Source organism: Plectrocnemia conspersa, unplaced genomic scaffold (assembly GCF_051122295.1).
Source record: "Plectrocnemia conspersa isolate PC_06_02 unplaced genomic scaffold, ASM5112229v1 ptg000009l, whole genome shotgun sequence".
Lineage (NCBI taxonomy): Eukaryota > Metazoa > Arthropoda > Insecta > Trichoptera > Polycentropodidae > Plectrocnemia > Plectrocnemia conspersa.
The window spans coordinates 26,946,472-26,961,475 of record NW_028277173.1 but is presented as its reverse complement, the minus strand read 5'-3'; the positions used below and the strand labels follow the sequence as shown (position 1 = coordinate 26,961,475).

Sequence of the window (15,004 nt, the reverse complement as noted above, 5' to 3'; positions counted from 1 at the left end):
AGACAATCAGAATTCGCACGATATAGATTAAGATCTTTAATAAAAACAGGTGTATATATTTGATGAACTCTGATTGTATTTTATGAGCGTATTATTTCGCGTAAATTTGATATCTTTAGTGATTTACTGGTTTTTGTACTTTAATTACAGAGTCGACAATTAACTTAATCTTGAATGACTTCATAAATTTGCAGGTCAAGGTTTCATATTATTAAAACAATATTAATAATAACTCATTGTATATTAACGAAAAAGACGATATATTAATAAAATATTTTATTCTAATTATAAATAATAGATAAAGCTAGGCTAACAGTTACTCAGTTAATTATAAGGTTGTTTAAATCCTTTTTTACTACCAAAAAAAGCAAGCTTATTATGCAACTGAATTATTTGAATATCCTTAAACTGTGCAATAAAACATAAATTATGGCAAAAGACACACATTTAATAACTGAAATGTGATCATTCACAGTTTTTTGCAATATAAACTTAAGCCTGAATTTTTATTACACTTTATCTACAATATAGAAATAAACTAACTGTCGCGAGTGTGCGAATACCGGACCCTCAACTTTTTGGGTTTTAAATATTATTTTTGCTCCGTTCTGATTTTTTTAAATATATTTTTAAATTGAATGGTTCAAATTAGACATTATTATTTAGGATTTTCAATGATAGTCAAAATGGATCCATTTATAAAAAACTACTTAACATTTTCAATTCATTTGAAAACAAGTTTACAATTAAAATTTAGATATTATATTTAATGATTATTCTAAATATTGTATGTCATTTATGAATAGGTTTGAAACTTAGCTAGATAATAATAAATTAAGCATTGTACAGTGAAATCTCAATATAGCGAAGCTCACGAAACCAATGAATATACTTCGGTATACTGAAAATTCGTTATATTGAATATAAATTTGATTTAATTTTTAAATACCATATTACTACAGCATAAGAATAACCTCTTATAAGGTTGACAGATCGTTTTTTATCCATTTTTAAGGATACTGTATGAAACACAATAAAATTTGTGAATAAAATGTTTCATAAATAAAGTTTGAGGGTCAGCGAAACACCTGTAATGTCGTTTTTGAACACATCTGGCACACGCCAAATCAAGGACGAACTGAATTCGGAGAAATATTGTATCAAGTTGCAACGTCATTCGGATAAAAATATTTCGTTATACTGAGATCAGTCTTCGTTACAATGAAAACATTTTATATGAAAGTTTATCGGGGACAAATTAAGGATTCGTTATACTGGGAATTTCGTTATTTCGTTACAAAGATATTTCGGTGTATTATTTTTAATATAGGTTTGTAACTTAACTAAATAATAATAAAACAAAAAAATACCAATATGTTTTTAACATAAAAAATAATATTAATACGTAACATTTTGTATAATTTAAAAGTAGGTTTACAGTTTAAATAAATAATAATAATAATAAGAAATAGCATCGGTAACAAATCCGCTCAAAAATTTTACTGATATTAAAAAATGCGCTTTAAAAATATTAATAATTTTGAGACCTTTGTTTATTTTTACTAAAAAATATTTTTATTAATATATTTTTTAAAGCAAATGTTTTTCTGCGCAGCAATATATATTTTAATAATGAATAAGTGCAAAAAGTTTTCACTTTATTTAAAATTAATAATAAAGTAAACATATTTAAAATCTATAATAAATTAATAAAATTTAAAATCCAAAATAAAATAAAAAATATTTTAAGGTTGAAAAAAATATTTTGAATAAATCTTGAAATTTTATAATTTTGTACAATTTTGTGTAGTTTCCTTTCAAAGCCATCAGTAAGAGGGATTTTTATAACACTATATGTTTAGTAGTTGGTTGGTAATGAATAGTACTTATTTTGAAACTTTTCCCCTTTTTGTTAAAAATGTTTTTTCAAGCGAAATTTAAAAAAAAAAATTAAAAACTTTAATTTTAAAATGCCAACGTTTGCCAAAATTATTGTACATATTTTTTTGTATAAAGAAGCTAATACAAATCCACATTATTTATATTATATTTTAAATCCTGTATAAACTAAACATATTTTAAAAAATATTTTTTTTAGAATTTGATGATTTTTATACATATTTTGATAAGTGTTTTACAATTTAAATCGTTAAAACCAATTTCGTAGTTCGTTCTCAAGCGCGCGCAAAACAGGGAATTTCCCTTTCAAATTTGCTTACATGTGACAGTTCTTGTCATCTGGCAAGCGCTCGTTTCTGTTCAATTAAATTAACAGTGAAATATGTTATAACCACGGCGTTTTTCTTACAAAGTGTCAATTGAAGATGATTCAAAGTGTATAAAATAATTAAAACTATAAATTATGAGTGTGCCAGTAAGTGTTTGGTTATATGAATAATATATCACGGTTATTCTAACAAAATTACCATTGACTTTCCAGGGTCTAATATTAAAAGACAAACAGCGGTAATTGGGCAATTAAAGGTATATATACCAAAGTTAATTAAACATTACAATGCTAGTAATAATGAAAAATCTCATATTGGTGTAAACAAAAAGTTACATTTTACCCACTATATAGTATCGTTTACAGTTAATTTTTAGAAGCAATAATAGATCAATAACATTTACATATGGCAAACAATTAATATATGACATATTGCGACAATTTTGTAGAAGATGAAGAAATGCCAATCTAGGTGTTTAATTCTCTACAGTAACTACCGTCAATTTTGATCTTCGGTTGTCGTTTATATTTAATTTATGGATTATATTAGTAGTAATAATGTGTTTAATGTTTACTCTTGATCAGAGTCTTATTGTTTTTTAATTATTTTTCAGAAGCAATAATGGAACAATTTGATGACCTATACGACTACAACGTAGAATTGGTATATATAAACAAAGAGTGAATCTTCTCATGTTGAAGTCACTGTCAGCAAATATTATCTTTTTATAAAGAACATACTACATCAGTTTGACGTAACTGAATATCTTGAATTTGGCTATTCCGAAAGAGGAATGATGGCACAGAAGAAAAATTGAATAAAAACCATGACGTATACATATTTTGCCACATAGGAATTAAAAATAACCTACTATTCCAGGTATGCAATCACATATTTATATATGTAAAATGTCGTTTATTAGATAACATTCAAGAAACTACACATTTATAAGCTGTCCGTTGGCTGATATATCAAATATAGTGTTCCAACTGCGACAGCGCCGATTTGATCGACATTAACTTTCAATCCTCATACATACTGAGGATATATTACACGTTCACATTTAAAACATATCTGGTTTATTTGCAATTCTTAAAATCTAACGTATATGTGCATTAAAATGGAAGCGATGACAATGTTTATGTAATACAAAAGGAAAAACTCAATTTTCGGCCTCGGAGTCCGGCGACGGGAATCCAAAATTTGAAGATTTCATTACGAAGATTGTTTATCTAATTTAATCGATGTTTTCTTCTTATCCTAAACACGTTATGTATATATTTAATTTTCATAGTTATAACACACCTAGCTAATTTGCAATCTGATTATTTATAAAAGGAAAAACTCACTTTTTGGCCTCGGAGCCCGTCGCCAGGAATTCAAAATTTGAAGATTTCATTACGAAGATTGTTTTATGATTGTTTATCTAGTTTAATTAATGTATTCTTCTAATCCTTAATACATTATGTATGGATTTAATTTTCATGGTTATAACACACCTAATTAATTTGCAATCCGACTATTTATATTCAATCAAATGACAAATGAATGAAAATTATTGCCGCGTAGCAAAATTTTATTAATAAATATTAATTATTTAAAACTGTTGTCACGGTACTGTCGGCCATCTTGTTTTATATTTGAATGCTTATTTTTCATTGGTCGAAACAACAGAACGCATTACCGGTGCCTCGGAAAGCAACAAAAGAAATTCAATTTTTATTTTTATTATATTTTATAATTTAATATATTTCCTTGGTTTAGGCCGGTTTCACACGTGCCGGATGGATTTGCCCGGCACCGGGCTGGCGGCGTGTAGTGGGGGTGGTGTTGTATGGGCAGTGTCGGGCCGGCGCCGGATGGATTCGTCCGGCACGTCTGAAATGGTAGGTACTAGCCCATACAACACGATCCCCACTACACGGCGCCGGTCCGGTGCCGGGTGAATCCATCCAGCACGTGTGAAACCGGCCTTACGTGTATTATTAAACACCGTTCTTACAAAGCGATACGATTTACAGAGTAGAGAATTGAATGGAGATATTTCATTTTAAGTTATGCGTGTCCGGAAGCGAAGAAGTGACGGCTTAGAACAATTATATTATAGATACTTCAGACCCATAATGTGAAAAAAAATGCTTTTCTCTCAGGTATGTTATGGTATATGAACATATTTTACTAACAAACATCTATGGTAAAGTGAAGACATAATATGAAACTATGTAATGTAATACAATATTAAAATGAATATGAAATTAGAATACGTACTTAATGATTCATTTAATTATTATTAGTATAATACATCAAATTAAACGATAATCAAATAAAAAATAGATTACCCAATCAATGCAGATAAGCAACGTGTGTCTACAAAACCACACGATGCTTAACATTTTTTTCAGTTACGTCTTAATCTTCTTTTTGCAATGAATTTATTACGAGTTTGTAACATTATTATATTATTTAGCATAATTGTAGTTGTTAAAAGTGCAGAAAATGCAGAATGGGATCCGTTCGAAGACGGTTACTTAGATAGAGAAGCATACGATTTTTTGACGGAGAAGAACTTCTTAGAGCGTTTGGGAGATTATGTCAAATCTAACAAGAAAACAAATCCTGGAAAATGTATTAATGACATTTTAAAATGGACAAAGTCTTTAAATAAAAAATGGGCATTAAGAAGTAAGTATGAATAATATTTATCAATGCTTAATTAAAAATGTATTTGTATACTACAATACTGTTATGTTTTAGTGTTCGATGCTTGTGGAAAACCTCAAGCGGGAATCCTAGTATATAATTTTATGAGCTTGGGTCAGTTTGACGAGTGCTTATCGATTAACGAAAAAGATTTGGACATAAAAGGAAAATACTGTTTAGCAACACTGCCGTTTTCCAAAATACCAAAATTTAAAACATCTCAAATGTACGATCTTTTCGACATAAACACGCCAATGAATAGGTAAGATTTTTTTATTTACGTTTTTATTTCTTCACCCTAAAGTGCTTAATAAGGACGATAGATTAATATTTTATAAATAAGTTGTTAAATATTACATAATAATATTGCATATTTAAATTTATACATGTATATTAAATAACAATAATTATATAAAAAATATTTTATATGTATATATATATTTGAAATCTCAAGATTCATCGCGATTTTCACTTACTTTCTTTCTATATTTCGGGTGCGATGCTCCAGCCGTAGTCACTTTGAGTTACAGATAATTTGTGACCATGGCTGGAGCATCGCAGCCAAAATTTAGAAAGAAAGTAAGCGAAAATCTCTATGAATCCTGAGATTTCAAAAATATTAATACTCGCAAACTTCTAAAATCATCTTAAGCAAGTCATTTTAAACATTTTAAAAATATAGCATATCAAAGTTTAATTACCTTTAAATACAGCATTATCGTTCACACGATTATTATTGAAAAATCACAAAATATTATTTAGTCTTTTATTATTATTACAAATAAAAAACTTTTAGCTTACGCTTAATTTAACGTAAGAAATTCTATATGTTTATTTGTTTCTCTATTACTTTAAAATCACTTAAATTAACTTTCTCTTTTTAATAGATAAAGTAGTTATCAGTATCTAATTTAAATAAAAATGTAACCTATAAACCCATAATTATTTTATCATCATGTACAAAAGATAACATGAGTCATATAAATATGTTATCGCGATTTGGTGCGATGTCTAGATTTTGCAGTCTAACATGTTGAATCAGAGTGATTTTGCGATTTTTATTATGAAACAATCAATGATGTAATTCAGTAGTCGTCAACCTTTTTATACCTACCGCCCTCCAATGTCGCAGTAAATGTAAAATATTTTTAGAGAAAAAAAAATTGTGAAAAATAGTTGAAGAGAAAAAATCACATTTTTAACACCGGACAAAATCACCCATCGCCCATTCGTGGGCAGTACAAACAAAATATATGACTATTGATATAATAAATTTATTTTAGAGGTTTCGATGAAAATGGGAATCCAACTGGATTTATGAATGCTGTTTGTATACCTCATTCTTGTTCTGCAAAAATGGTTCAAGAAATTATATACATAATTATGAAACGTACACTTAATATCAATGAGACTGCGATAATGTTATCTGATTCGTCTTGCAGTACTACAGATAGGCCTGAATTTACTTCCACAACTATAGCGGCAATGTAATATATTTTTTTAACAAATAAAAGTGAAACGGTGTTTAAAAATAATTCAGCAATATTCGTTAGAAGGACAAATAAAAAAAATGGAATATATTAAAACAATTTTACACCGCCTTGCTACATTTTACATATCTACTTTTATTTTATATATATATGTATATTAATATATAATTCCGAATCGTATTTTTTCAGAGTTTTCTTTTCATTGTATGTTGGAATAATAGTAATGAGTACTACATATGATTTAATATCAAAGTTTTATGAAGGTATTACATTTTTTTATTTAATAATCTTATGTATTTAAAATATGCTTTATGTACTAATTTTCAATTTATTAGATCAACATCGTCATCATAACGTTCTTGCCTCATTCTCAATGTACACTAATACAGAAAGACTAATGAAAAGTAACAAAAGTACTGGAAATCTGCAATGTTTAAATGGCATCAGAGTCTTATCCATGTTTTGGGTGATAATGGGTCATCGTTACTTTACAACTAGTGGTTTTCCGTTATCAAACTATGTCTTAATAGTCGATGTAAGTTTTTAATATTAATATTTTAAAATATGATCACAAATGTAATATATAACAAATTTCAGTGGATTCAAACATTAGGATCAATGATGCTCATAGGTGCTACAGTTTCTGTGGATACTTTCTTTGTTTTAAGTGGTCTTCTTTTAGCATACATTTTTTTTAAACAAACAGATAAAAGTAATATATTTTTATAACTTACTAAATAAACAATATAAGCACTTACTCATTAAAACATATTTTTAGCTAAATCTTTTAATCTTCCCCTGTTCTACTTTCATCGATTCTTGCGACTTTGGCCAGCGATGGCAGCTTTAATATTTTTCAACATTACCATATACACTTATATGGTTGATGGACCATTTTGGCCTATTTTAGAAAGAAGTTTAAGGAAACCGTGTGAAAAATATTGGTGGTCTGCTCTATTATATCTTCAAAACTATGTTAATCCTATAGAATCTGTAAGTAAAACTTTAATCCTATAGAATATTGAAATAGTGTTTCAAATAAATTTAATTATTTTTTTACTTTCAGTGCTTGGGTCATTTATGGTACCTGTGCGTCGATACCCAATTATACATCCTCTCGCCGATTTTAATATATCCTTTATTGAAAAATGAAAAACTTGGCATTGCAAATCTATCGTTTTGGACATTGGCATCACAGATTACTGTCATTGTCATTGTTTATACGCACGAATGGGTAGGAGGAATGCTGGGAATTGCGTAAGTTTCTTAAGTCTATTTGATTTTTTTTTAGAAAATATACATTAATGGTAACATTATTTTAGAGCTGATCAAGCTACATTTCAAACACATTATTATTTTCCAACCCACATGAGAGCAACACCTTGGCTTTTAGGTTTCGCAGCTGGTTTTGCTTTATATAAAACACAGCACATATGGCAAGCTAAGAGAGGGCAAATGACAAGATCAAAACGAGTTAGTACACACTTATTAAATCAAATATTATGAATATATAAATATTGTAAATCATATATAAAAAATGTGTAATAAATATAAATGGTATAATAACCGAATTTTATGATAGTACTTTAATGGCTTAAATTTTCTCCTCCACAGATGAATACTATAGCAACACTTGGATGGATCGTATGCTTCGTTGTTTTAGGAGCCGTAGTATTTGGCGTTAAAACTATGGCAGATATGAAGCACCAAGCTAATTACTTACAAGATGGAACTTTTAACGCATTTTCAAGGACCGCTTGGTCATTCTGTATAATCTGGATCGTCTTCTCATGCATATTTGGATATGGAGGTACAATTGTCACATAAATTTAATTTAATATCATATTTAATTATTATTTTTACTCAGGTCCTATCAACTGGGTGTTAAGCCTTAGAATATGGGAAATCCTCGGGCGTTTGGCATATTCTATGTATCTCTTACATCCTATGGTTCAGCTCCTTTTAAAATCATCAAGACGAGGCCACGATGACTTTATACAAATACAACTAGTAAATAATGATTTATAAAAATATTTTAATTATTACGTTTAGAATTATTTATTCTATATATAATTTTAGGTGCACGGTTTCTTTGGCGATCTTGTAATGACGGTACTCGTTAGTTACTTATGGGTTATGGCTTTTGAATCACCTTACATGGTACTAGAAAAAGCTTTGCTGTCAGAAAGTGAGTATTATTTAATCGATACATTCAATAATATTTAGCAATGCTTAAGTAATAAATATTTTTTTAGAAAAACCTAAAACCTACATAGCGGATCTTGAAACTCCTAAGAGCCTTGAAAATCTTGAACAGTTCGACGTAACTCTCACTAAAATTGACAAATGTTAAGTTTTTTATTATTTATTTACTAATTTATTCAAATAAATTATGTGTATGAAATCTCATGTATATAAAAAATACAAACAAATTTAAAAATACATGTTTTTTTCATTCAATCCTTTACACATTTTTTGATTGATTTATGAATCTCTAATGCCTGCTCTACACTCTCACGAAGTAGTCCGAGGCGAAGTTAGCCGAAGTCGACCGAAGTCCGAGTAGCGGACGCCGGCTGACATGTCAACTTGTTCAAACTTGACACTGACTATCTCAATGTAGCGTCAGCAGTTGCTGCTATAAAAATTCATTCACAGTATTTTTCGATCACACCTCGTACTATATATGATATGAACCAAAACTGTGAAATAAAATTAAATTTATTGCAAAATTCTCTAAACACACTTAAAGATGTATTTTTTTTACAAATTTACACTTTGGCTAAATAAATTGATTTTTAATTAGTAATTCAAATAAAAATTCGTCATTATAATTTCAACTGATAATAGTGTAATACATAAAATTAGACGATTATCTAATAAAAAAACACAGATTATTCAATCAAAACAGATAATCAAAGAGATGTCTACATAAACTAACGATTATCGACATTTTTTTTAGTTGTGTTTTCATCTTTCTTTCGAGATGAATTTATTAAGAGTTTATAACATTTTATTTTTATTAAGTATTATTACAGTTGTTAAAAGTGTAGAATGGGATCCGTTCGAAGACGGTTACTTAGATAGAGAAGCATACGATTTTTTGACGGAGAAGAACTTCTTAGAGCGTTTGGGAGATTATGTCAAATCTAACAAGGAAACGAATCCTGTAAAATGTATTAAAGACATTTTAAAATGGACAGAGTCTTTAAACAAAAAATGGGCATTGAAAAGTTAGTATGATTAATAATCTTGATTTTTAATTAAAAATGTTTTTATATACTACAATAGTGTTATGTTTTAGTGTTCGATTCTTGTGGCAAACCTCAAGCGGGAATCCTAGTTTATAATTTCCTGAGCTTGGGTCAGTTTGATGAGTGTTTATCAATTAACGAAAAAGATTTGGACATAAAAGGAAAATACTGTTTTGCAACACTGCCTTTTGATAAATTACAAAAATTAAAAACGTCTAAAATGTACGATCTTTTCGATATAAACACACCAATGAATAGGTAAGATTTTTAATTTGCGTTTTTAGTAGTTTTAAGCATAAATTGTTTAATCAAGACCATGAATTGACAAATTTTAATCTTTTAATTCAATATTAACATTAAACAATAGCGCTTGCTTAATAAAATAATTGTATTTGATTGCTACATCTAAATGTTAAGAATATTATAATTAAAATAAATATTATTTTAATAATTCATTAGCAAAATATTTTTTAGGAAATATATTTTAAGGCTAGTTTTAAGCTGTATTTTGTACAGATTTTGCAAATTTATTTTTACTTAATTCATCATTACAGCATTATCTTTTAAATAATTAATATATAAAATTATATTAAGACAGTAATGTCATATTTACTAAAATAATAATTTTATAAGATTAGAATATTTTGTATTTTTTTAATTAAATATATAAATAAAAGTTAATTATGAGAACATGGTTTAAATAAAAATAGCACTCAAAAATCTATACATATTTCATCATCATGTGCAAATAATATAACATGAGTCATACAACTATTTTATCAAAATTTTGTGCTATTTATTGATTTGAAAGATAAAGTTGAATCTGTGTGATTTGATTTATATGTATTAGATATATTTTTTTATTATGTGTTTTAAATTGCTTTATATCATTTCAGAGGTATCGATGAAAATGGAAATCCAGCTGGGCTTATGAACGCTGTTTGTATACCTCATTCTTGTTCTGCAAAACAAGTTGAAATCATTATATACCAAATCATGAAACGTACTCTAAATATCAATGAGACTGCCATATTGTTATCTGATTCTTCTTGCAGTACTACAGAAAGACCTGAATTTACTTCCACTACTATAGCGGCAATGTAATATATTTTTTAACATACAAAAGCAAAACAGTGTATTGCAAGTTATTTCAACAATATTTTTTTAAGGTGGTTGCTTTTACACAACTTTGCTTTCCTTTACTAATCTATTTTTATTTTATTTATATCAATATATATTTCTAAATGTTATTTTTTTAGAGTTTTCTTTTCATTGTATGCTGGCATAATCGTAATGAGCACTACATATGATTTAATATCAAAATTTTATGATGGTAAAATATATATTTTTTCAAGGACCTTTGAACTTTTTAATTTATTTTTATTCCAATTGTATTTAATTTATTTATTTATTAGATCAACATCGTCACCATAATGTTCTTGCCTCGTTCTCATTATATACGAACACCGAAAGACTGATTAAAAGCAACAAAAGCAGTGGCAATCTGCAATGTTTAAATGGCATCAGAGTCCTATCTATGTTTTGGGTTATAATGGGACACCGATATTCAACAGATATTGGTTTTCCGCTAACAAACTACATTTTAATACTTGATGTAAGTTTCGATTATCCTAATCTTAAACCAGAACCAAAAATATAATCGAAAATAAATTTCAGTGGTCTCAAACATTAGGATCAATGATGCTTATAGGTGCTACTGTTTCTGTAGATACATTCTTTGTTTTGAGTGGCCTATTATTAGCATACATATTTTTCAAACAAACAGATAAAAGTAAAAAAATGCCTATTTAATGGTTATATAATATCAACACCTACTTATTATTATATATTTTCAGCTAAATCTTTTAGTCTTCCTCTATTCTACTTCCATCGATTCTTGCGACTTTGGCCAGCGATGGCTGCTTTATTATTTTTCAACATTACCATTTACACTTATATGGTTAATGGCCCATTTTGGCCTATTTTAGAAACTGCTTTAAGGAAACCATGTGAAGAATATTGGTGGTCTACTCTCTTGTACCTCCAAAACTATGTCAATCCTCTAAAATTTGTAAGTAAAACTTTATTAATAAATAATAAAATAGTGTTTTAATCACATGCTATACTTTTAGTGCTTGGGTCATTTATGGTATCTCTGCGTCGATACCCAATTATATGTCATCTCGCCAATTTTACTATATCCTTTGCTGAAAAATGAAAAGTTTGGCATCGCAAATCTTACATTTTGGACATTGGCTTCTCAGATTACTGTCACTGTCATTGTTTATACGCACGAATGGCTAGGAGGAATGCTGGGAATTGCGTAAGTTACCGATGATATTTTTTTCACAAAATAAACAATAATTTTATTATTATTATTTTAGCGCTGATCAAGATACTTACCAAACGCATTATTATATGGCGACACACATGAGAGCAACACCTTGGCTCTTAGGTTTCGCAGCTGGTTTTGCTTTATATAAAACACAGCACATATGGCAGGCTAAGAGAGGTCAAATGACAAGATCGAAAAGAGTTAGTATATATTTATTAAAGCTATTACATCCATAACATTTTCGAGAATCACGATCGCGACCTCTATTGATGGCCGTTAGGGCTAGGACATCCGCACTTTCCGACTCGCCTATAGCTGCAGCCATCCGTCTCCTTAATACGCTGGCATTACATATTGACCTATTTAATGTTAGCTACGAGGATCTGATCCAGTTTGTATCATTTAATTTTGATATTTTATAATTTTTTGTTATGTTTAAGTATTGTTATATTTATGTTTATATACGTTATAAATTTAAAATTTGTTTTCGACCATCGTGGCGCATTGGTGTAACCTGTTAGGCCACGATGGTCTTAATTTAATCTAAAAAATAAAAAAAAAACTATTATTAAACTTATTTAAATCACTCTTTAAATTTTTTAAATGTACAATACAATTTTTTATAATTTATTCACCAACCATATAATTTGCTAATTTGCCTAATTTTTTTTCAGATGAATACTTTAGTGACACTTGGATGGCTAGTATGCTTTATTGTATTGGGAGCCGTAGTATTTGGCATTAAAACTATAGCAGATATGAAGCATCAAGCTAATGACTTACAAGATGGAACTTTTAACGCATTTGCAAGGACCGCTTGGTCATTTTGCATAATTTGGATCGTCTTTTCTTGCATATTCGGCTATGGAGGTAATATTTTAATATTAATTAAATTTATTGTAGTACTAATTCGTACTTTAACACAGGTCCCATCAACTGGATACTGAGCTTTAGAATATGGGAAATCCTCGGACGCCTGGCATATTCAATGTATCTTTTGCATCCGTTAGTTCAAATACTTTTAAAATCATCAAGACGAGGCCACGATGACTTTATACAAATACAACTGGTAAATTATAGCTTATACGAACATTTTAAATAATATATTTACTTTTATATATAATTTTAGGTACATGCTTTCTTTGGCGATCTTGTAATGACCATACTTGTTAGTTACTTATGGGTTATGGCTTTTGAATCACCTTATATGGTATTAGAAAAAGCTTTATTTTCAGAAAGTGAGTATTATTTAATTAATTAATTTAATAATATTTTATAATGCTTATGTAATATATATTTTTTAGAAAAACCTAAAACCTACGTAGCAGATTTTGAAACGTCTAAGAGCCTCGATAATTTAGAACGATCAAATGTTACTATCACTAACACTGACAAATATTAAAATATGTATTATATTTATTAAAAATTATTATGTGTATGAAATCTCATGTAGATAAAATAATGCTAGGTTACAATATAATGTGTTTTTTTTTTCAATCAACACTTCACACATTCTTTGATTGATTTATGAATTCCATAAAACCGATGCAGTAAATCTTTAGCTTCAAAGCTAAATAAATGGTATGCCTAATTTATCAACTTCAGAAAGAGTGATTTGGTTTATTTTTATGGTTCAAGATTTTAAAAACTTTTTCTATTGCTTTTAGTCTCGCGACGAGATTCGGCCACAGCAAATAATTATTAGGGAAACTGTGCTGTGCTTAATTTCCGTGAATGAGTTTATCAATTCTAATATATATTAAAATGTATAAAAATACTAGCTAATAATAAAATAATATAATTAAAAATAAAGTAAAATCGATCTCTGATTAGAAAGATTTTTTAACGCTATTTTTTTAAAACACGTAATTTTGATGCTCCTATATTGCAAATGATAAAAACATTGTCCGCAATTAACTGACATTATAAAACTCTATAGTCAAGAAGCCAAATAATTATTTATAATTTTTAAACTATCATAAAAATTTTACATTAATGAAGCAATTAAAACTTTTTTTTTGCTCTGTCGTACATGTGATGTAATTATTATAAATATTATAAAATTATATTTTTTATTTTGTCGTACATGTGATGTAATTATTATAAATATTATAAAATTATATTATATATTTTTCTCCTTTTCAGATCTGTAAATGTATAACTTATACCTAATCAAATTTTAAACACAGTAAAACATTTTACTGAAGATTGCTCTAAATGTAAATTAATTTATTCGTAACTTGATATATCACCGAGACTTTAAAATGTTTAGTCTAGCTTTATGTATATTATTGAGATTTAACAATTTAACCTTTAAATCTTAGTCAAAAATAAAGGTGTATTCGCCTTGTTATTTTTAAACAAAATTATGTTAATAAATTTGCTTTATCTATTAAATTGAAAAATCCAGTTTTATTTTTCACTGGAAAATATAAACGTAAGTTCAAGATAAAAATATATCATCGTCGATACAAAATTAAAACTTCACCCTCATTTATTTCAAGCTTTATTTAAAATATAAAAAAATGTATATAACATGAATTCACTCAGTCTTATAACTTTTTTTTTTTAATATCAACAGATATTGAAAATACTATATTAATATATGTATTTATTTTTTATTACAGACAACAATTATACCATTAAACATTAAAAAAAAATATAATTTACACACTTAAAATAGATAAGCGCCATACCACATATTTATTTCTAGCTCCTCATAGCTGTCATCCTGGCTGCGACGGGTAAGAATAAGAGACGTGATCGCGACTCTTTAGTGCACTCTTAATCTCACAGCAGAAAATCTAAATATGTGATAAAAAATATAAAAAAAGATTTTTTCAATAATAAAAATATATATTTTCAGTGTAATATTTATATAATTATTTGACAAAACATTTTTTTTTATTTTTTTTTTATAAATTTATATATTTAAAATATTTTTTATATTATATATTTATAGCTAACTAATTTTATTTTTTATTTCAACAGATAATG

At 27.7% G+C, this 15,004-nt stretch overlaps 1 protein-coding gene across 1 annotated transcript; it reads left to right on the top strand.

Annotated features, from left to right (window-relative positions):
- The first annotated feature begins 2,844 nt into the window (after nucleotides 1-2,844).
- On the top strand, nucleotides 2,845-13,470 carry LOC148232492 (uncharacterized). Its single transcript, XM_088191287.1, has 28 exons — nucleotides 2,845-3,107; nucleotides 4,250-4,910; nucleotides 4,983-5,190; nucleotides 6,212-6,415; nucleotides 6,608-6,681; nucleotides 6,754-6,953; nucleotides 7,016-7,130; nucleotides 7,197-7,411; nucleotides 7,485-7,675; nucleotides 7,741-7,891; nucleotides 8,033-8,228; nucleotides 8,286-8,428; nucleotides 8,498-8,606; nucleotides 8,674-8,766; nucleotides 8,944-8,954; nucleotides 9,381-9,651; nucleotides 9,723-9,930; nucleotides 10,569-10,772; nucleotides 10,932-11,005; nucleotides 11,088-11,287; nucleotides 11,350-11,464; nucleotides 11,529-11,743; nucleotides 11,805-11,995; nucleotides 12,057-12,207; nucleotides 12,682-12,877; nucleotides 12,934-13,076; nucleotides 13,137-13,245; nucleotides 13,312-13,470. Exons 2-28 carry the CDS (start codon nucleotides 4,655-4,657, stop codon nucleotides 13,407-13,409), a joined length of 4,341 nt encoding a protein of 1,446 aa, XP_088047413.1. The 5' UTR covers nucleotides 2,845-3,107; nucleotides 4,250-4,654; the 3' UTR covers nucleotides 13,410-13,470.
- Nucleotides 13,471-15,004: the final 1,534 nt, after the last annotated feature.